This window comes from Petaurus breviceps, unplaced genomic scaffold, assembly GCF_028583685.1.
Source record: "Petaurus breviceps papuanus isolate PSGF00001 unplaced genomic scaffold, PetGlider_PUasm1.0 90760, whole genome shotgun sequence".
Lineage (NCBI taxonomy): Eukaryota > Metazoa > Chordata > Mammalia > Diprotodontia > Petauridae > Petaurus > Petaurus breviceps.
In genome coordinates, this window is record NW_027187338.1 from 597,088 (window position 1) to 621,511 (window position 24,424).

Below are 24,424 nucleotides of genomic sequence, written 5' to 3' on the forward strand. Positions count from 1 at the left end.
ATAATACTCCATGTCCCATCTCCTTGCATCATATTTTACATGAAGCCTTTCTTAATGTCCCCAACTGTTAGTGCTCTCTCCTCCAAACCGTGATGTATTTAACATTTGTAAATATTTGCATTTGCTCACCTTCTATAATTAGAGATTTGCTTATTTTCTCCTCCCTCCACCCCTCTCCCAAATGTAAACTCCCTGAAAGTAGGGGAGGGGTAGGTGGGGTGATCAGAGAGGAGACAATAGCACAGTGCCTAGTGCAGTGGCTGACACAAAGTAGGCACTTAATAAATGCTTTTTGGTTAGTAGTCCATACCATGGCTATCCCCTATGCATAGAATTCACTCTTTCTTTACCTGTACCTCAGGGTATCCCTTTCTTTCTTCAGGTACGGCTCAAACACCAAACTTGAAAAGAAGCCTTTCCTGATTCCATCAATTGCTAGTATCCCCCTTTCCTCCATAACTAGTATTACTGTTATTCTAATGCAAGTAACACCAACTGTAATTATAACACAATACCCTGTATTTATTTTTTACTTATCCTGCATATGTGTGCATATATACACATATATGTCCAAGTGCATTTTTACATATACATACATATGTGTACATGCTATTTTCCCCAATAGAATATAAGCTCCTTGAGATTAGGAATTGTTTTATCCTTTGTTTTTGTATCCCTAGCACAAAGCATAGTGTCTGATACATAATATGAATCCATAAAGATTTATTAAGTGCCTACTATGTTCTAGGCATTGCGTACTACAAGAAAAACAGGCAAGAGATAGTCCCTGTCCCATAGTAGGTGCTTAATAAATATTTGTTGATTGATTATTAATCTGTATAGACGTGACAACTGCAGTCATGGGATCACCAAATGAGAGTATAAAGAGAGAAAAGAAAAGGATCACGGATGAAAATTTAGGAAACACTTATATTTAATTGCCAGAATGAGAATAAGAAGCCAGGAAAGGAGGCAAAAAAGAAGTCAGGAAGGAGAAGAAACATGACTGTTTTATCAAGGAAGCCAAAAAAAAAAAAAGTTCATCAAAAGAAGAAGATGGTCAATAGTGTCAAATACCATAGAAGATTCAAGAAGAATGGTGATAGAAAAAGATGACTGGGTTTATTAATACGATTTGGAAACTAATGCTCAGAACACTTCATTAACTCATAAGGATAGGATGTATACCCAGATCTCTAGACTCTAGTTCCAATGCTTTGACATTACCCTGGAATTTATTTCTCTTTTAGACTTCCCCCTCATACCCATCGATCATTTCATCCACAGGAAAAGGAAACCCCTAAATGTATTACCTTCATAGGAAGCTTTGAATCCCAGTGAGCTGCTACTGCTGTCTGTCTGGAACAGAAGCCACATTTGATGGTTGGTGCTAACGATCAGGTCTGGGACAGTGTTGCCTGTTAAACTGTCAGGAAAGAGAAAGATTGAGAGATGTGATCTCCCCACAGTTCTTACCTGAACATAATTTCATCAAAACTAACTCTTTCTCAGAGGCTACACCTTAGTGCTTACCTGCCAAGGAACAATCAGTGTGCCTCTGCCTTCCATAAAACTAAATGTTCATGACTGTGATTGAACTCAAAGTAGAATATGGAATAGATGGGGCAGAACCCAGGAGGAGAAGTGCTAGACTTTACATAGCATTTCCCAGGTCAGTCTGATGACTTGGAGAGAATTTACACAAATAATAACTGAATGCTCAGTCTGTGTCTGCACTAGCTTTTTGATAGGGATATAAACAATCAAGTCCATTTAAGCTATGTATCTATAACCATGCATAACATTTTGGTTTGTTCTTAGAAGGGCACTGCACAATGGGAGAGAGCCACAGAAACTTTCCCAGTTTGGGCCAGACTGCTGTAACAGTAGATTAGGTACAACTTGTGTTATAACATCAAGGGTTGGAAGCCCTTCTTGCTACCAAGTTATACACAAAGAGAAGCATGCACAAGCATACATACAGATATACCACAGGTATACATCCATAATGTTGATTTCTGAAACCTGAGAAAAATCTATTATCCAGTGAAATATAAAATTGAAAATTCTAATTTTCCAAGGGCAAAGAAGGAGAGGGATGACATGCCAGCAATATCAGAATATTTTCTGAAAGCAATGGATGCCTCCAGAAGGGGTGTGGGGTAAAGGGTGCCATTCATAAGGGATAGTATAATTCAATTAATTAAATATTAATTATTTCATTCAATAACTTTTATTAAGTGCCTACTACCTATAAGACACTGGAGATAGGACATACACTTCTCTGAATGCATAAATTAATAGGTCCCAATGTATACAAATAATTATAACAAAAGAGTGAGATATAGCCAATCAGTAATCAACAAATATTTATTAGATGTTTACTATGTGCTAGGCACTGTGGGAATACAAAGCAGTGGTCCAGGAAAAATCCTTTTGAGAAAATTGAGGTGGAAGAGATCAATTTCATCTATGAGGAAGTAAAGGCAACAAAGAGGAGGTAACATCTAAGTTGGGTCTTATTATAAGATATAGATTCCAACAAACAAATATAAAAGAGAATACTCTCTAGTGGAAAAGAATTTGATGTTGAAAAATACAGAGAGGGATATAGTGGAGTGGAATAGTATGGGTAAGACTGGAAAGCTGATCTGAGATAGTCTATTATAGCTCTTGAATGCTGGAATGAAGAATTTCTATTTTACTTGATAGTTACTAGGAAACTACAGAATGATTTTGAAATGCTAATATAACAGCATTGTATTGTGAAGATTATTCAGCAAGTTTGAGGGGGAAGATGAAGATCAGTTTTGGATCTGCTGAGTTTTAAGGTGCCAGTGGGAACATCCAGGTAGGGATGTTGGTAAATACAGGATTATATTTCTGGAGGTATTACTGCAGATATTGATTTTGGAGTCACTGCATCCAAGTGATAAGTGAAGCCATGAAAGTGAATAGAATCACCAAAGGAAAGAGGGTACAGAAAGAAGAGACTATCCAGCACAGCATCTTAGAGGTTATTCAACTTTTTTTTTCCTTCAGGGGCAAGAAGGACAGAAGGAGGATGAAGAACTATGAAAACAGTGTTTGGGGACTATTGAAAATGTCCCACAAAGGGTCAAGAATGATGAGGATAGCAAAAGCGCCACAGAATTTAATAATAAGGATATCAGGGACCTTAAAGAAAGCACTTTTAGTAGAGTGATGAGAACGAGTGATAGATTTCAGGGGGTTAAGCAACAAGTTAAAAGTAAGGGAGTTAGAAGCAGTGAGTATAGATGACTTTCTAGAATTTTGAGAGGAAAAGAATAAATTAATCATATATAACAAACTAGAAGACATCTCAGAGGTCATCTAATCACCTCATTTTACAGATGAAGAAACTGAGACCCAGGAGAGTAAGTGACTTGCCCAGAATCACACATTTAGTAAGTAAACATCAGCCAGGATGGGCACCCAGGGCTGCTGTTCTTTTTGTACTATCATGCTGCCTCCAAAGCAAGAAAAGAGAATAGAGTTTAAGGGCTGGCGGTGTTGAGAAAAAAATTATTTCTTTCTTTAGGATATGGGATAATTATGATCTGAGATGGGCCCAGTAGAGAATTGTCTAACTGAATTGAAATAAACTCAAACTGCACATTATACAAAGACTTTTCTTTGGCCCAGAACAAACAGCCTAGTACCCTAAAAAAGAGATCTTGGGCTTCACACAGCACTATGCATAAGTGAATGACTTAAGTATCTATCTAATAAGAATACTTTGGCTAACAGGGGCTTCCAAAGGCTTCAGAGAAATTTTATGCCAAATTAAGTATTTTTCAGAAGTTCCTACTTCTAAAGTTTATTTCTTTGATATGGTCTTCATTTCATTTTCCCAACTGAATATAGGCATAGCCTAACATCAATTTTGCTAACCAATAACATTTCATAAATCCATAATAAATTGTATTCCACCAGAAAGTCAAAAAACCCCACTAGAACACTGTTCAACTAATTGTTTATTTAAAACATTGCTCGTATAGAACCTTTGTATAATGACTCCTTCATCATAAAGTCTGTGATAGACAAGAAGAAAATAGTCAGGCATAGTATAATGAAATAAGTCAGGCAAAGCCTTGGTGCAAATTTTAAGAGAATAGATTTCAAAGGGTTCAAAGAAAGTATACTGATGTTTTTTTCAGGGGAAAACAGTCTAAGAAGAAAGAGAAAATCTCAAAAATGAAATTCTGAAGAAACAAGCAGAAGTACTGCAGGGAAATTCCATCTAAGAGGGATGAAGAACTCTACAGAATGAAAATCTGAAGACCCAAGCAGAAATGATTCTAATAAAAAAGGAGCTACCTAAAGACTACTATAAACAGAGTAAGAAGAAATGTTTTAAAGAAGATAGTAGTAACAGCAAGTTAGCTACATATGTATATGAAAGAGTAGCAGAGTCTATAAGAATACCAAGGAAGATAAATAATAAAATGAGGCAATAATCAACAACAAAAAAGTTTGTTCTATTCTTAATCTATGTCATGCACCAAAACAGGATCAAATAAAGGATAGGACTGCTTGTCACTGATGGACTGATTGTGATGAACAATGAAAAAGCTGAAGTGACTCAATTCTTACTTTGCTTCTGTTTTCTTTGTCAAAGAAAATGATCTTTGAACTGGAAAGGACAGATCAAAAATTATGAGCATGGAATGAAAAAATAAGAAAATAGATCGAAGCATCTGACTTCAAAAAATCACAAAGCTCTAATAAACTGCATCCTAGAGTACCAAAAGAACTATTAAACATCTAAGAGAATGAGCAAAGTATGGCAGAACTAGAGAAATCAGGGGTGAGTTTTTGTTTCTGTCTCTGTTTAAAGGTAAGCAAGGAGTCTACAAACAAAAGATTTTTGAGATTGATGTGGATTTCTGGCAAAACTCTAGAGCACATTAAAGAAACAATTTGTGAGCACTTAAAAAAGGGAAGTATAGATCGTTCAAAGTCAACATCAAGTACAGATCACACCATATTAGTCTCATTTTGTTTCTTTTTTTTAAAGTAACTAGATTGCTAAAATTCAGGGGAAGACTATAGTTAGCTTTTAGTAAAGCATTTGACAAAGCCTTTCATAAGAATATTGTGGATAAGACGATAGATTATAGGCCAAAGGATAGTACTGTTGGGTGGATTTGGAAATAGTTATATATTTGAATCTACAGAATAGTCAACGATAAGATAATATCAATTTTGAGGGAGGCTGGTGGAATATCCCACAAATGTGTCCTTAACTATGTGATATTCAATGTTTTTAACTTATGATTTGGATGATACTACTATAAATGATATGCTTGACATATTTTCAAATGGCACAACACTGGAAGGAATAACTAAAACTATTCTGCAACAGAATACATAAAGACCTTGCTTGACAAGCTAGAAAAAAGGCCAAATCAAATAAAATGAAATGAAGTATGAGTAAGTGTCAACTCCTACACCTTGGTTCAAAAAATCAGTTTCACAAATAAAAGGAAAAGGAGGTGTGATTAGCTACAATTCCTAGAAAAGAACTTGGGGTTTTTACTAGAATGAATGCTCAACAAGAGTCAAAGTGTGACATGGCAGCTAACAAAAGCTAATGCTATCCTAAACAGTATTGAGAGTGACATATCAGGGTGGCTAAGTGGCATAGTGAATACAGCACCAGCCATGGAGTCAGGAGGACCTGAGTTCAAACTTGACCTCAGACACTTAATACTTACTAGCCATGTGACCTTGAGCAAGTCACTTAACCCCAATTGCCCTGCCTTCCCCCCTCCAAAAAGAAAAAAAAAGAGAGTGACATATCTCTAGAGCAAAGGAAATAATAAGTTTTACTATATTCTGGCTTGAACAAACATCTGGAGTACTGTGTTCAGTTCTAGGATTTCATTTTAGGAATGTCACAGACAAGCTAAGGCATGTCCAAGAAGGAAGAAGGCATGTTAGCCTTGAGAAGAAAATGTTCATGGGGGCAATGATAGCTGTCAGGAGAGCTTTAGGTTTAAGAGGAGGTTACAAAGAAGACATACACTAAGACTCAATTTGATCTGCTTGGCCTAAGAAGGGAATACCATAAGCAATAGGTGGAAACTGCAAAGACACAAATTTAGACTTAATGAAAGAAAGAACTTCCTTATTAGATCTATTCAAAACTGCAGTGGTCTGGTTTAGGCAGTAATCTCCCTCCCTGAACAAATCAAGCAGACACTGAATAAATATATTGTGTTGGGGGGAGTGTGGGGAGGAGGTAGGGAGGAAGATGTTACACAGATTTTTGGTCAGGTGCAAGTTATACTTGATGGCTTCTATGATTAATTTATGCTTCTGATTCTAGGAATTAACTCCTCCTGCAAGATCAATTCAATTCAACAAACATCAAGGAATACTACGATACTATGCAAAGGCCTAGGACTTCAAACATGAAAAATTATATAATCCCTGCCCTCAAGATTACATGTTTATAAGGAGGCTGGCACATGCCAATATAACACAAGCTAGAATTTGAGAAACAAAGGTCAGGAATGGAGCTAAATACACACATGGGGACTGCTTCAGGGAAGCTGCAGAAAAAACATTTGATAGCCAGGCCTTTGATTATCTTGGAATTAACTAATCCGACTGTGTCACATAGATGTTAGCATTCCCTGTGTTGTGATAATGGCAATGGGAGAAGAATCAATAGGGAGTTGAGTATAGAAAGGATATTTCAGAGTTGTGGATAAGGCCTGTATAGGTGGGATAATAGAAGTGAAAATGGAATTTAGGCAGCCTACAGACTTTCAAACCTATAGATTATTTGCTTGTGATGCAACAAAAAGAGAGAGAGTAAGGCCAAGATTCATTAAGGCACAGTAGCTGCTGTTATCTTGGATGAAAAAAAGCAAGACACAGGAAACTCATCATTTAACGTAAGGAAGAAAGAGTACTTTAGGAAGCCTGGGGTCCATGAGGGGCAACAAAGATAAAGTAAGGATAACTCAGAGCAAATCCATGCTTTTACAAGACATACATCTTGAAATGGATAAGACTTTGGTGACATAATTTTCATTTATAAAGGGCAGAAATGTCAGATTTGACCACAGCACTCAGTTTGTTGGCACTAAAACCCCAAGAATGAAAACAAGCAAATCAGAGACTCAATGACAGATCTCAGAATCTGTAATGAACAGAAGAGATGAGAATTAATAAGAAAGATGTATATGTGAGGGTTTGTAGAAGAGCACCTCCAGTTAGGAAGGCAGTCTTAACCTCATTCCAGTTCTGCTTAGAACTCCCTCACAGACAAGACACATCTCCTAACATTCAGTAGCCTCTAAACACAGCTGAAGTGAATGGTCCAAATGGGACATGAGCAATCAGATGACTTATACTCTAATCCACTGCCACCTTAGAAGAGTCACTTAAACCTAGAATGCTACAGATATATCTATGTCAAATGGGCATGGTCCCAAATTTCTTTTTTTCTTTCTTTTTTTTTTTTTTGCCTTTTGGAGGGCAATTGGGGTTAACTTGCCCAAGGTTACACGGCTAGTTTTTCTGTGTGGGTGTTAAGTGTCTGAGGCCGGAACCAAACTTGGGTCCTCCTGACTCTGGGGCCGGCGCTTTACTCACTGCACCACCTAGCCGCCCCTATGACTTAGTCACTCAAAGTTGTTCTTTTTTTTTTTTTTAAAGCAATTGGGGTTAAGTAACTTGCCCAAGGTTACATGGCCAGTTTTTTTGGGTGGGTGTTAAGTATCTGAGGCCAGAACCTATCCCCGGTCCTCCTGACTCCAGGGCCAGTGCTCTTACTTACTGTGCCACCTAGCCACCCCAATGGTCCCAAATTTCTACTTCTTCAAGATACTTGAGGTCAGAGGGTTGAAGAAGTTGGTTTCTAAGAAAATGTAAGTGGAGGATAGGGAGAGAAGCCAGGAGCTTCTAAGGAGGAAATTATAATACATTCTAGTGATTACTGTCTATATTAGCTATGAGTGGCCATTCTTAGCTAACATTTAAACCTATATTACAGAATGCAGAACCCTACAAATAGTGATTCCTCTAGATCTTAGGTTGGGCAAGAGAAAACACAGTCCCAGCAGCCTGACACTGACTTTCCTTAGTGTAAAGCTGCATAGTTTTTATGAGGAAAGAAATGAAGCCCAAGTATATAGATTAAGCAGAAACCTCAGTCTAGATTTAGACCTGTAATGGGTAATGGGAATTTGAAGATCTTCCCTGCCCTTAATAGGCCTAGGGAATTTGAAGACATTTCCTGTTTTGAAAATATACTCTGCCCCCAAATAGGCTAAATGTGGTCGAGCCTGTAGTAGAAAGAGTTTGTTGAAGGGTGGAGCGGAGTCCAACAGAAGCTTGCTTAGGGGAGGCTTGTTTTTCAGGAACACCTACACCTTGTTATTTTGTAACTAGGCAGGGGGTCACTACGGTTGTGATATTCTCTGACCCTGGTGAAGGCTATATATACCTCTGAGGTGAGGTTTTGCTTTGGGACTCACTCATGGCAAAAGCTGTGTGACTTGGCCAGATGAAACTCTGGGTAGCCATTGAGTCCTCCTGCTTTGAAAACCCAGATGTTGGTGCTTCTCTATCTGATAATTAACACTGCATGTATGTGATGATCAGACTGCTAGAATCCCTATCTGTTGGTCTGCTGAATTGTATTATTTTCTTTGTATTTTTTGTCTGCTTGTGACTTCTGTTTGTATTTTCTGAAGGTCTGGGTGCTGATTTTTTCCCCTAAACTAGGTATATGATATATGTTTGCTTAAAGTAAGATTGTTAACACTTTTTGAGTTATTTCCCTTTAGAAAAGCAGATCAAGGGGTGACTAGGTGATGCAGTAAGAACACCATGCCCTGGAGTTGGAAGGACCTGGGATCAGTTCCCCTGGCCTCAGATACTTAACAGATACTTAACACTCAGATACTTAACTTGCCATGCAACCCTGGGCAAGTTACTTAATCCCAATTGCTTTAAAAAAAAGAAAAAGGAAAAGCAGATCAAAGAACCTGTACTAGTAGTCATCCTGGGTATGCTAGGGTACTTGCTGTTACAAGATCTGAATTAGAAAAAGGAAAGAGGTACCACCCCTTCAGTATGAAAGTAGAAACATTTACTATATCCAGATATTACTAAACTTCAGGATAAATGAACAAAGATCTCTATATCCAAGTTAGACAATACTTTTAATGACATCAAAGAGTGGAAATCTGCCCATCCAAAAGGAAGGAGGAAACAGAATAAAAAGCCAAACCAAATTCAGAGAAATTCAACAAATCTTTCCCCTTACCACTAACCAAGAGGTTATTTGTTTTTGTTTAAACTCATATGTTTAACCTCTGTTTGGTGCAGGCAGAGGCTGACAAAACGTTCCTAAAACTAGGGTGCTCATCTCTCACAAGCTTCAAGGGACTCAGTATTTAATGAAACTGATCTGAAGATCAAGTCAGTTTTTTTTTTCTAGAGCAAAAAGCATAATACTATTCAGCTGAAAAATTCCCCCACTCAATAAGGGACATCAGGTTTATTCTGCCTAAACCCATTTCTCCACTAACAGTGTTCAGCACATCTTCCCCCAACTAATTTTTCTCCTTCTACAACACTTGTGGGAAAATAAGTTTTGCTTACACATAGAGAACCGTTTTCTGGTCCCCATCCTGCCCACCATCCCCCACAGTCAGCGTGTCATAGCCTCTTTCCAGGTCAAATTCCTCAAAAGTGAGCTTGATCACCTGTGGGAGAAACATATTCATTAGTATCAGAATGAGCTGTGACAGTGAGATTTCTCTGGTTATCATTTTAAAAACATTTTTAAAATAAGCAAAAGCTAAGAAAATGCTAACATTTTCCTCTTTATACTGATAAGTAGCTATCCCTGATAAATACAAACATTACTGGCACCATCATTTAGATTCAGAGAATATTGTTTTCTGAGTTGTCATAGAGGTCTGGGACAGGAACTGATTTCACAGGTAGAAGAAACTTCTGGGTGAGAAAATTTTCTCTACCATTAAGACCGGCACCTTCTCTGCGAGTTAAGTGACTTACCCAGAGTCACACAGCCAAGATGTGTCACAAGCAGGATGTAACCCAGGTCTTCCTGACTCCAAGGTCAGCTGTCTATTCTCAGTAAACCATACTGCTCTCTACTATCTGGATCCTTGCTCAGTAGACGATGATCTTTCCAGAGCCTCTTACTACTTTCAAATGCCTTCACAGTAAACTAGGATCATCAAGGGGATATATTGGTTTGGTTCCACAGATCAGCAAATTGAAAAGCCTGTGAGTCTGGTAACAATGTCCATTTAGAGTGTGGAATCTGCAATCCCCTAACCAAGAACAGCCACCAGAGGCTATTTCATCCATCCCCAACCATTCACAGCCATCCTATTCTTCTGGGTTGTTAGAGAAGGAAATAACTTAATATGTTCCTTAACCTGGTATAGGCCATGAAAAATATCTTATTTATGCCTAGTAAAGATCTCCTCTTGTTCATTCTGTTTGGTTTATTATTCAGCAGAGATGGTAAACAATTGGTCACTAAACATTTTATAAATTAAACATTAACACTGTCTTTTTTCTGACCTAAAGAAAGTTTTTCTTCAAACATTCCTTCCCAATCTTGACTTGAACTTGCTTTCCCTAACATCTTCTTCACTTTCCCTCTAGCATTAAAATCTATATAAGCAAGATCCACTGAGTGGCCATATGAACTCCCCAAGTCTCATAGAAAAGACTCCTACAGGTGTCATAATGGCATGTTTTTCAAGTTGGCACTATTCTCTTTGATTAAAGGTGGACTGCCAGGATGTGCTGGTAACTCTGGAGTTCTTAGAATTGTAGTCCAAATTTAGGTAGGTACTGTCTATTTCTCTATTTTGTTTAGTACAGAGTTCTGTATTTGGTTGGTATGCCAGCTACACATATTAAATGAGAGACTGGCATCCAAAAACCAGTTTCCACCAATTACTTTTTTAGCTAATGATTTTATTTTCCATTCCTTTACCTAACTAGTTTCACCCTCCATTTTCCTCACCTAGTACATTTAATACACAGAGAATAATAACTTTAGGTAATAAAATCCTTTCCCCATTTGTCTGGAGGATCTCAAAATGGCACCATTTATAAGGCTCCTTCACCCTTTCCTTACCCTTTTATAAGGTTGTATGCATCCAACAGGAAGTCTTCCAAGAACCTACAAATCAAACTGATTTCTACTTTTCTTTACGTGTTCTATGCCTCATGTAAGTCACAGGATAACAGAATATTAGAGCTAGAAGGGACCTTAGAGAACATTTAAATGAAACCCTACTTGAAACATGAATCTTCCTTACAAAATTACAAATGTTCATGCTGCCTCTGCTTAAATTCTTCCAAGGCTAGACAATCCAAACAAGTTATTAGGTTATAGGTTATAAGTCCTGTTAATGTAAAGCCATGTCTTTTCTTTCTCTTCCAGTTTGTCCCTATTACAGGTAAGATGTGGCTAAGATGTGACTCTCCACCACAAACCCAGAACACCAGAAGTGAATGAATTCAGGCTATGATCTTCTTCAGTTTGTTAATGAACATAGAAAATGCACAAACTCTAAGAATTTAGTCCAATAATTATGTGAATATGCCCAATAACTCCCACTACAATATTATTAACAGATGGCCATCCAGTCTCAGAATGAAAACTTCCAACTGAAGGGCAACCCACTAACTCTCGAGTCAACTTTTGGGTCATGAAGTGCATGTTGATTTGTTAACAAAAGGAATACTTGGATAGGTAGTATAGTCTGCAGAAAAGAAGTAATATTGCTTTTGTTTTGTTTTGTTTTTTCAAAGAGAAAAGTCCACATAACTAAAGCATGAGGCTTTCATTTTTAAATCTAGATTACCTGTAACACCACTTTATTTGTTCAAGATGGAGAATGGTAGTTTACAAAGCATACTTTCTTAAAAATTTTTAAATAATAGTGGCTCCATGATTGGAACATTATTATTAATGTGGGAATGTAATGATGAAATAATGTAATTAGCACAAAGAACATAGTTCTTTACAGTGGCACACATCATTAAGTGAACCAGTCATTCATGTAAACTGCTTTTTAAAGAGTCTGACCCTAATTAAAGAGCTAATTACATTAGGTATAACATATACTATCACCTTCATGTAGCACAACAACATACCTCACCTAATTTTTATTTATGAAACTTTTTCATCTGCTTTGCTTTTCGTTAAATGCTGAGGTTTCTTTAATGTGCCATTAATTAACTGTACCATAAAGCTATCACAAGGATCAAATAAGATAATGTACATAAGGTATATTACAAACCTTAGAGTACTACATTATTATGAACAATAAAAAATAATGGTACATAATGATAAACTAGAACAGCAGTATACTGTAGCAAAAAGAGAGCTAGTCTTGGAGACAGGAAGACCTAGGTTTACATCTCATCTCTGACACATCTTAGCAGTGTCACTGGGTAAATTACTACCTCTCAGTATCCCAGTCAACTTTCTAAGGCTATAAGTTGCAAGGCATGGCTCTATCTGCATTGTAATAGAGTTTTTTCAACCTTATTACAAATGAAATCAATATTTTGGTTTAAAGAAAGCTAATTTTTGGATCAATGAAATAACCACAGAATCATACATTTAAAAAGGATTTCATGGGGTGGCTAGGTGGCACAGTGAACAGAAATAGAGCACCAGCCCTGGAGTCAGGAAGATCTGAGTTCAAATCCGGTCTCAGACATTTGACACACTTACTAGCCATGTGACTTTGGGCAAGTCACTTAACCCCAACTGCCCTCCAAAATAAAAAAAGCTAATAATAATAATGAAATAAAATAAAAAGGATTTCAGGAATACAACTCATATGTGAACAAAAACCTCCTTTACAATGCATCTAATAAGTAGAAATACAACCTTTCCTCAATGACCTCAAGTGAAGGGAAACTCAATATTATGGTAGCCCCTTTCACTTTTGGATAATAAATTTTTAACACTTTTTTTTATTAGGAATTTAATCATCAGTATAATATGAACATTTAAATATACAAAAGCAAACAAAAAATTACTTTCTCTTAAAATAGTTCACATAGCCATAATGCATATTAAATTTTCAGTAACAAAACTATGCTTTGTCCCCTTTTGAACTTTTCTCTGCATATTCAAAAATATTTTATTGACTTAATCATCACATCTCTATCATTACTCATTTACTCACAACCCCCCTCCACACACACTCCCATGGAATCCCTTTTTTTTTTTAAATAAATGTAGCCAAGTCAAAACAAACAAAAAAAGAAAAACTTTAGTTTTCTTTGAAAATATATCTCATTTCATACCACTACTCCATCCCATGCTTTATCATGAGTCACTGCATTTAATGGTTCTGAAGTTTATCAAAATTGTTTTCTCTTATATTATTGTGGTCATCATGTTAACTATTCTTCTGATTCTATTCATCTCAATCTGTATCAATTCATACAAGTCTTCCCATGCCTCTCTGAATTTATAATATTCATCATGTATTATGGTGCAATAATGTTCCATTACATTCATACAGCAAAATTTGTTCAGCCATTTCCCCAATTAATGAACACCCACATTTTTTCCAATTCTTTGCTACAACAAAAAAGTGAAGCCATAAATATTTTTGTACATATGGGTGGGTCTCTTTACTCTGCTTTTGATTTCTTGACTATATGCCTAATAATGATATTGCTGAGTCAAAAGGCATTTTCAGTTTAGTAACTTTTCAGATATAGTTCCAAATTGCTTCCCAGAGCAATCTGACCAAGCTGTAGCTCCAGCAACAGAGAATGAATGAATATGTCTGTTCTCCCACAACCCATCCAACAACTGCTATTTTCATCTTCTATCTTTGACAATATGATGGGTGTAAAGTACAGCCTGAGAGTTTCTTAAATTTGTGTTCATCTTAATATTACTTATTTGATCCATTTTGTCCATGTAGTTGTTGACAGTGCATTTCTTCTTTGAAAAAACTGTTCATTTCCTTCCAGTGATGGGAAACCTGCATCCTTAAGGACACATGTGGTCTTCTAGGTCCTTAGGTGCAGCCTTCTGACTGAGTCCAAGTTTTACAGAACAAATCCTTTTGCTAAGAGGATTTGTTCTGTGAAGTCTGTATTTAGTCAAAGGGCCACACTTGAAGACCTAGAAAATCACATGTGGCTTCAAGACTGCAGGTTCCCCACCCCTGCTTCAGCCATTTATCCACTGGGAATGAGTCTTACTCTTTTATATTTTAGAGTGTTTCACCTTCTTCCTTCATCTCCTATCCAAAGCGTATTTAATACTAAAACCCATCTAAAAGGGGTTAAGTGGCAGGAAGAACCACCAACAAAATGAGTACTCTACCCACCCCCCCCTTACCTTCCTGCTTTGCCCCAGCTGCTCCTAGGGCTTGGATGATATGGGATTCAACAACTTCCTTCCTTCTGAAGAGATGGAGGACAACCAGGCCTTACCATGCTCTGTCACTGCCTCCTAGGATCCTCTAGACCTCATTCTCTTCCCAGCCTCTATTGCCCAGTTTCTTGCACTGTCATCTTAACTACTTATATTACCTAAGGAACTCTGGCCCTTTGCCATTCACCCCACCCTTAGGATTTCCAGGTCTTTCCATTTGCCCTGAACTGATCTTTCTTTTTATATGTTGTCTTTTCCAATTAGAATGTGAGCTCCTTGAGAGGAAGATATATCTCACTTTTCCATTTATATGTACAGTATTTAGTATAGTGCTTGTGATATGGTAAACACTAATTTTTTCATTAATTCATTCAATTCTCTCTATATTGTAAATATCAGCTCTTTATCAAAGAAATTTACTACAAAGATTTTCATATCCCACATCCCAGTTAATTGCTTCCTTAAAATTCTACCTACATTTATTTTGCTTGTACAAATAAAAGCCTTTTGATGTTACCATTTTGTCTTCTATGATCACCTGTATCCTTTAATTAATTAAAAACTCCACCACCACCCCAGCCATAGTAGTGAAAGTTATTTCCTTCCCTTTTCCTCCAATTATTCAGTGATATGACTTTTTATATTTAGGTCATGATAGTTCTACTAATTAATAAATGACACTGTTCATAGAGCACTGGACCTTGAGTAAAAAAAAAACTTGACTTCAAATCTGGCCTCAGAAACTTGCCATGTCTCCTTGGGCAATTCATTTAACCTCTTTCTGCCTCATTTTCCTTATCTGAAAAATAATAGCACCTACCTCTCAGAGTTGTTTTGAAGATAAAATGAGATATATGTAAAGCACTTTGCAGCCCTTAGAGTGCCATATAAGACCTACTGATGATGATGATGGTGGTGGTGGTGGTGGTGATGATGATGACAAAGTTTTTCCTTTAACTCAAGGCACAATTTAATTTTTTGTAACTTCTACCTATTGTGCATAATTCTGCCCTCTAGAGCCAAAAAAAAAGAGGTAAACATAGGAAACAAAAACTCAAGTCTGATTGGAAACAAACAAAAAAAATTTTCAAGTTGCTTGACAAATTAAGTCACCAAGCATGGTAACATATATCTTTAATGTCAACTACTAATAAGCAGATGTTGTCAGATCTCTTGAGCTCAGGCATTCTGAGTGTCAACAAGCTATACCAATCAGGCACTCACACTAAGCTTGGTATCAACATGGTGAACCTCTTTAGGTAGTCTAAACAGGGATGAACTGAACCAGGTCAGAAACAGGGTAGGTAAAAGCTCTTGTGTCAATCGGTAGTAAGACAATGACCAAGATCATGCCTAGGCAAAATAAGGAGAACAGTCTTTAAAAAAAAGGGGGGGGGAAGGAAAGAGGGAAGAAAGGGAGGGAAAAAAGAAAGGGGAGGAGAGGGAAAGGGAAAAAGGGAAGCAAGAAGGGAAAAGGGAGGAATGAAGCCCCCAAAATTCATTGAACAGAGGAATAAATTAGACCAGAAACATATATTAGGAAGACTATTCATAATCACTGGTATAAAAGGCAGACTGAAAAGAAGATACACTGAAGGTTGAGTCTATTACAATCACCTAGGAGGTGATAAGGATGAGAACCTGGGTGGGTAGTTGTCTCAGAAGTAGAAAAGAAAAAGAGAAGGATTTGAAAAATATTCCTGAATTAGAATTAAAAGAGAATGCTAATCAACCTCATTAAGAGGTGAGGGAAAAAGAAAAGTTAAGGATAAAATAAGGTCTTAAATGGAAAGAATTGGACTAATGGTGGTATCACAGAGAGAAAAAGTGAAGTTAAAATGAACAGTAGATTCAGGGGGAAAAGATACATTTAGTTTTGGGCATGTTCATTTTGAGAAGACAGAAGGACATCCAAGTAGAGATACACTATGCATGGTGAGACGGTTGAGTCTTAAGATGGGAGGAGAGGTCAGTACTGAAGATAAAAGATTTAGGCATTATCTCTATGACCAAAGCTATGGGATTAACTGAATTTCCAAGTAAGTCACCAGAACTAGAGTTAGAAAGGAGAATAAAGAACAGAACCTCAGGGAACACCAGCCTTAAAAGGTTAAGAAGTAGATTAGAAAACAAGAGAAATTATTACATATATACATAACAAAAAATCCAAACCAGTAATATAATGTCCCTGGAACCAAGAGACAAGAGAGTATTCAATAAGAAGTGACCAATAGTACCAAAGACTGCATAGATGTAAACAAGGAAGATAAAATTTTTAAAAGGCCAGTGAATTTAGGATCTTAGAATTAGATCTTATAAGGAACCTTAAAGGTCATCTGGACTAACCTCTCGTTTATATATGAGGAAATAGTTGGTGATTCGGAATTATAGGTGAACTTCAAGAGAACAGTTTCCCTACAATGATAGGGATACAATCTAGACTTTTTCCATGATTCTCCAATCATGGAAACCTCCTGGGGTAGAACAAATGTAGAATAAATGTAATCCCTCTTCTATATGACTTTTAAGCAAATATTTGAAGACACTGATCATATCCTTCCTAATTTTTCTCTTTTGCTCTTGTTTTTTTGGGAGAGGGGAAGGCAGGGCAGTTGGGGTTAAGTGACTTGCCCAAGGTCACACAGCTAATAAGTGTTAAGTGTCTGAGCCCAGATTTGAACTTAGGTCCTAATTTTTATCTTACACAAAGCAAATATCCACAATTACTTTTACAAAACTTGTTTTCTATGGTTATAAGTTCCTTAGCCATCCTAGTGGCCCTCTTCTGGACGTGGGAAATGTCCCTCCAAAAATAAAGGACAAGCATGAAACACGATATTCTAGATATGATCTAAAAAATAAATGAGTTCAGCAGAATTACAATTCTCCTTATTATGGATATCATAAGACTGTTTCTATTATTTCAGTCTAAGAGTATCTTGCTTTTTTACAACTACATCACACAACTGTCTCAAATTGGTATTTCAGTCACTGACATTCCCAGGTATAAAGTTCTGGTTCATATGAACCATTATCTATCTTTACCCCAAATTCAACATTATATTTACCCCATTCACCGGAATTTTACTAGACTTGTTTCATTATTTCACTATGCCAAGATCTTTTCCCATTCCTATTCTGTCATCCATTTTATTAGCTATCATTCTCAGGTTTGTGTCATATACAAATTTGGTAAGCATGTAATATCTTCATGCAAATCACTGAGAAAATGTTACACACACACACACACACACACACACACACACACACACACACACTGGGTTATAAGCAAGGGCCAATGGTACTTAGGTACATATAACCCTACAGGGTGACACGAATATATCAGTCAGCATACTGTGGGTTCAGTCAAACAGTTCTGAATTCTCCTAAGTATATTACCATCTAATCTATAGCTTTCCAACTTATTCACAAAGATATCAAGGAGTCATGTGGCAAATATAGTACTTGGCAAGTAATAGGTATTTAAACCCTCCCTCCTCCCCTCCCTGCTTTACAGCTCCCCTTTATGTACTTTCTCCCATTAAAATATATGATGTCCTACAAGTCTTAGCTAAGCTTTAATAGCTTAAAACTGCACTAAGAGAGGAAGGGAAGGGAATAAGAACTTTATAGCCCCTACTATGTCTCAGGCACTGTGCTAAGTGCTTTTACAAATATTACTCAGTTTATCCTCAACAATCCTGGAAAGCAGGTGCTATTATTATCACCATTTTACAGTTGAGGAAACTGAAGCAAACAGAGGTTAAATGACTTCCTAGGGGTTACACTGCTAATAAGTGTGTGATGCTAGATTTGACAGCAATTCTTGACCCTAGGTCTAGCACTCTATCCATTGTGCCTCTAGCTACCTTTGTACCATAAGCAGCCTTGAAGACTTTGGGATCCCAGTATAAATTCCCTAAGGGGCAGGGCTTTTCTTGCTTATCTGCATTTGTATCCCCAGGATATAGCACAGTGCCTGGAACACAGTAACTGCTTAAAAAAGAAGCTGTAGGCCTGAGGCCAGTACAAACCAAGTCCCTACAACTGTACAATGGCAATTCCAAACCAAAGTTTACAGGAATCAACAAAGTCCCTGTGTTCCATTCAGCCCAAGAAAAAAGTTCATAGGGACCAAGGAAGGGTTGTCTTCAAGCCTCCTAAACAAAAGGATTTTCAAAATGTCATAAGGGAGCTGAAGATACAAAATGCCAGTGTGGTGACATGGGCAAACCAAGGGGCATGGAAGTAAAGCAGGTAAGTTTCCTGCTATTTTGAATCCTTCTCATCAAACCAAGGAATTAAGTAGTGCTACTACCACTTACTAGTTGTATAAACTTAAGGGGTTATGTAACATAAGCTTAGGAACTTCTCTAGGCCTCAGATTCCTCTTTAAAAATGAGGGAGTTTGACTGAGTTTACTCCTGTGAACCCATGAATAATACATAGCTCTTATGATAGAAAACAAAATCCCATAGAGGATCTTACCATCTCCCCTTCTATTTTCCATTTTGGGAAGCAGTCTATTATTGCAAGAAAAAAAAAGTACTGAATTAGAGGTCAGAAGATAGGGGTTCAAACCCTGCTTTCGTCACTAATATATATGATCATGAGCAAATCAACTTGCTTCTGGAGGTATTTATTTTCTCATCTATGAAACGACATGATTAGCCTCAATGGTCTTGGGATCACTGTGATATACATACAGGGCTTCAAGAGCCTCAGAAGTCAACTCATCCAAACCCTTTATTTTAAACATGAAGAAATATCACACAGAAATCACAGAGAAGTGACTTAGCCAAGATCATTCCGAGAAGAAATATTTCAGTTCAAGGCCTTTCTCTTCTCTCTTAATTCAACAATCCTATGAGGTTCACAGCTCCCCATTTTGATTCTGGACACATTTTACATGCTGAGTCTTAGATTTATTCTCACTGTCTCCTCCTTAAAAAGGCTGAACCCTATCCTTCTGCTCTCCATCACTCCTTTCCCCTTCTGCTTGTTCCAGGACTGTGTTCTCTCCCCAGTCAGCATCTGTCAAACACTGACCATCTTCCAAAGTTCAGCTGAAATCATGGAATTTCTATGAAGTCAACACCTGTTGCACTTAGCAACAATAGCAATGACCACTACTTGGGCATTTATTCCTATGGGTCTGTGCTCTTACCACATTAGCACTCCCTCTACCAGTTAGTCAATAAACATTCAATAAACATGTGCCGGGCACTGTGCTAAGATCTGGGGATACAAAAAGGGCAAAAGTCCCTCCCCTCAAGGAGCTCACAATCTAAAGGAAAAGACAACATGCAAACAATTATGTAGGAAATAAAGATAGGGAAACTAGAATGAAGGGGATAGAATGCAATATTGTATATGCAAGTTTTATCATCCAGTGCAATTCTTACCCAAATACTTCTATGAATCCTCCTGAGATCCCAACACAGGGCCCTGAAGGCCTATCTCTGGGTCTTTTAGTATTCTGTGAGTACCAGGGCACCTCTCAGGCTATCCCTCCATGGTATTTTGATATCTGTGGATGATGGGTCATTTTCTTTTCTAGTCAAACATATCCTTGACTGTTATTTTGTGAAGTAACCTGGTTATAACCACCATATGTCTCTCCATTGTCCTTTGGGAATCTGTAATGTTGATTCTTCTGAGAGTAGATGTTTCATGGTTGACATCCATATAGTATCACCAAGAGCAAAGTGATGCTAGAAGGATATATACTGGCATAAGGAACAGCTTGCAATCACTGCAAATGCCATCAAATTTCTAAATAAAATTTAATTCATCTCCATGAACCAATAACCAATTGCTTCAGCTAATGAGAATTTCTATTTCTCTTTTTGTTTTGAGAGAAGTGATTCCAATTTATGATTTTATCAGTATAGAGAATTAATCTAATGTAGTTTTCCAGTTTGGAAACTCCCTTTCCTGATACAGACCAGCAAATTTTCTATAATTTAAGAATCTTAGAGAAATGCACAGAGTGAAAACATGACTCTAGGGTTCCCTAACTTCATGCTGCTTGTTGAATAAGAGAAACAATAATAATTATAAATTATATTACACAGAACATTATAGTTATGAAATACATGTGTGTAAAAATATACATCATACGCACACGTATGTATATGTGCATGTACATACATATAATATATATACATATTCACACATTCCATCTCATTTGAACATCACAAACACTCTTAGATGCTAGTAGTACAAAGGTTATTATTCACACTTTACAGATGGAGAAACTGAAACTCAGAGGCCAGACCATTTGCTCAAGGTCATAAAGCAGTAAAACCGGCCTCAAGCCCATCTACTGACTCTAATTTGAGTGCTTTATCCACTGTTATATCATTGTTGTTGTTCTTTGGTTGGTCAGTCACCTCCAACTCTGCATGACCCCACAGACCATGTTTTTCATGGGCTTTTCTTGGTGATGACATTGGAGCAGCTTGCCATTTTCTTCTCCAGTGATTTAAGACAAACAGAAGCTAAATGACTTGCCCAGGGTCACACATCCAGTAGGTATCTTATCTGATAAGATTTGAACTCAGGTCTTTCAAACTCTGGGCCAGTGCTCTATTCACCAGCCACCTAGCTGCCTTCTCTCCACTAGATGATTATAGTCCTTAGAGTTTGCGCCGCTCAAAGAGTATTTCCAGGTTCCTAATGTCTTGTTTTTTCTTTATATCTGTTTTGTTTTGACAGTGACAATAATTTCCCTGATGACAAGGACCTTCTGGCTCCTTCACAACCAAAAGCTAAAAACTCAGAAAACCATCAGTAGCATTGGTTCGCTTGCCTTCAGTTCTAGCTCATTCTACTATCATGACAGAGGACTTAAGAAGCCTGACCAAAAAGATACTGTAGGTCATACCTAGTCTTCTCTTTCTAGGTAGAGGTACCCCATCTAAGCTCTGCTTCCATAATATCTGAACTAATCATAAACTCCCTTTTCTCATCTCTCAAAACCATACAGGAAGCAGATGGGAAGGGAATGAATTACAACCACAAGTTGTCAAAATTTTAAGCTGCTAAATATCTCACTATATCCTATAACTGTGACAAGAAAGTTATGTTTGATCTAAGAAAACCTCTTTTTCCCTACCTGTTCAAAAGTAATTCCCTGGGGCCTCAGTCCTGGTGTCAGTCAAGAGAGAATTAAATTTACCCACTGGCCATTTTACTTTAGGGCTGCACTCTTACCCAGAACCATTAATAAAGGATAAGGTACATGACTAAATTTTATGGAAGTTCACGCCCAATTTAATAAGCATTAAACAATTACTTTTCTGCTTCATTAGATTAAAAACCTTGACCTGGGAGAAATGGCCCATTTTGTTTACGGGAAGGCCTACTCTGGTTAGGGCAAATGTGGGCAGAAAATCACAGTCCATTTACCTGGCAAAAAATAAATAAACATACACCTAACCCTACTGAACTGGCTTCTCAAAGGATTCCCTCAAGAAGTGACCTTAGTCATCTCCTTGCTTCCAGGCTACATAACTAGCATATATTGATTTATTTAAAAATTCCTAGGAAAGAAGAAAATCCTTTCACTAGTTTAACAGCCTCTGGAAAATACTTCCCTTAGCTTAGATTTAACCCAGCTATAGCTGAATCCCACTTTCTCATTGGCTACAGAGAAGAATTGTTCAATGTCATCCCATATGAATGATAGGTATTCTTTTATGGAGGATTCAGGAACACAATATTCACTCTGGAAATCACATATTCCTCACAGGCTCCACATCATTTATCCTCTTGTTTCAAACATACCCAGACCTAAGCTGTACTGGACTTCTTTAAGTCTTTCAAAGAAGCTTAGAGTGCCTGGCTCTACTGTCTAGTCCTCATAAATCCTCATGATTCAATCTATAGCATAACCACCCTGCTCACTTCACCTGAAGGCCACCTGATGATTGAGGGCTAAAAGGGTCTTACCTTGGCAGGGTTGAGCGCTGTAATAACCCACACACAGTGGGCATTGTTGTCATACTGAATAGGGAAATTAGGGGATGTGATGATGCCTGAAGGGCCACGGAGGTGAGCGTCACACATTCGAGCTATAGAAAGGAAACAAAATAGTCATAGGTTAATGGAGGCCATAGCCCAGTCCCCCTTTCCCAGGAGAGACCCATGACACAGTTACAATCTCTCTGTCAGAAAGGTTCCCCACTTTAATCTTTCCTGCCTCTTTCCTCACATCTTTTTCAGCACACTTCTCTGATTGACACAGTAGTCTATGATCCATGGGAGATCAGGACAAAGAAATTAAGTTGGCAGTTGTGCTACCTGCTACTAAAAAAAAAAAATTAAAAAGCCCAGAAGCTCATAAACTACAATTAAACCCTAATGATGAAATAATTCATTGTTCTTGTCCCCACACTCTTTCTGCCTCACACACAACCTTCCACATAAACCTTTCAGGCTTTTTGAGGACCTTCTTTTTCTCTTTAAGGTTATTCAGGATTACTCATCATTCAGTATAACTGGCCCTACTCAAACCCCACCAAAATAGCCCTAGATGGGAAAGGAGGGAACACAATTTGAGGGAACACAATATGGAGGCCCCCAAATGAATGAGAAGAGTATAACTTTTACCTTATATCTGGAGCAGAGAAAGGAACAGAGGAAAGAGCAATGTCAAGTGGCCAAGTGTTCAACAGTCCCTACTCCAGTCACAGAATGCAAGTCACAAAGCCTTCAAGCTCTTCCAAGGACTTCAGATATTCAGATCCCTGCCCCATTCCCCACTGCCCCCACCTCTGACATGATATATGTATTTGCCAGCAGAAAAAGGATATTTTATCTTGGAGTAATTTCCAAGAGAAACCCCAGATCCCAAAGTTCCAGTTAATCCATCAAGAAACTTTCCCCCTTCCTTCCCCTTTCCTCCCTTCTTTAGCACAAGCTCCCTTGTGGTGGATATTGTCAAAGGCCTCAGTGACATACCCCTCTTCCTGCAAGTGATCATCAGAAGTGGTATGCAGTGTAACCAGAAACAATGCTATATAATTATCACCAAAGTCACATTCTTCTCCTTCATACTCACATAATTTTAGTTCTCTTGCTTTTTTAGGATTTATATATCTCTGATAAAGGTGTGGTGTTTTTAAAATGATTTTCATCTCACACCCCTTAGATTGACAAAGATGACAAAAGTTGAAAATATCAAATGTTGGCAGGCTATGGAAAGACAGGTACACTAATGCACTGATGGTAGAGCTGTGAATTGGTCCAAACATTCCTGAAAACAATTTGAAATTAAACTTTAAAAAACAGAAAAAAATGAAGGGATTTCAAGACAGAAGTAAAGGTCTCGCATATAGAGAAATATTTATAGCAGACCATTTTTTGTGATAGTAAAAAACTAGAAAGTACTTACTACTGATTAGAAAATAGATGGAAAAAATATGACATACGAATGGAATGGAATATTAATGTGGCATAAAAAATTTGCAGATACTTATCTGAACTGGTCTAGAACAAAGTTAGCAAAACGAGAAGAGCAGCTTACATGATGTCCACAATAATGCAAAGGAAACAACCCTGAACTCTAATCAATGAAGAGATTAATCATAATTTTTGAAGAATGATGGTGAAGTATGCATGTCTCTAGCATTATTAGGAAGGGAACATGATTTTTTTAAATATCAGTAAAACATTCTATTTTTTACAGGCTGATTCAATGTCTTTTAAAATATAACTCTAAAGCGGGTTTCGGGTGTGAGGATACAACCATACCATGAGCATTTGTGAATACTATGGTTCTAAACAAACACCCCACTGTAACTAATTACATTGTTACGCATCTGAAAATGAGTGGAGAGGAGCTATCTTAGTGTAAAATTCCTATATATAATCTTGTTCATCAGAGAAGTGGGCTAAAACTATAACCTACCCCTCCCAACACACACACACACACACACACACACACACACACACACACACACACAC

General features: G+C 37.5%; 1 protein-coding gene across 1 annotated transcript in view; it reads right to left on the reverse strand.

The window, feature by feature from the left end:
* The window catches only part of CSMD2 (CUB and Sushi multiple domains 2), a 1,071,431-nt gene that overhangs the window by 413,076 nt on the left and 633,931 nt on the right, over positions 1-24,424 (reverse strand). The window contains exons 10-12 of the mRNA XM_069067881.1: positions 22,409-22,530; positions 9,649-9,752; positions 1,314-1,426 (exon numbers count right to left, since the gene is read on the reverse strand). Coding sequence (XP_068923982.1) covers positions 1,314-1,426; positions 9,649-9,752; positions 22,409-22,530 — 339 coding nt within the window. The remainder of the gene's footprint in view (positions 1-1,313; positions 1,427-9,648; positions 9,753-22,408; positions 22,531-24,424) is intronic.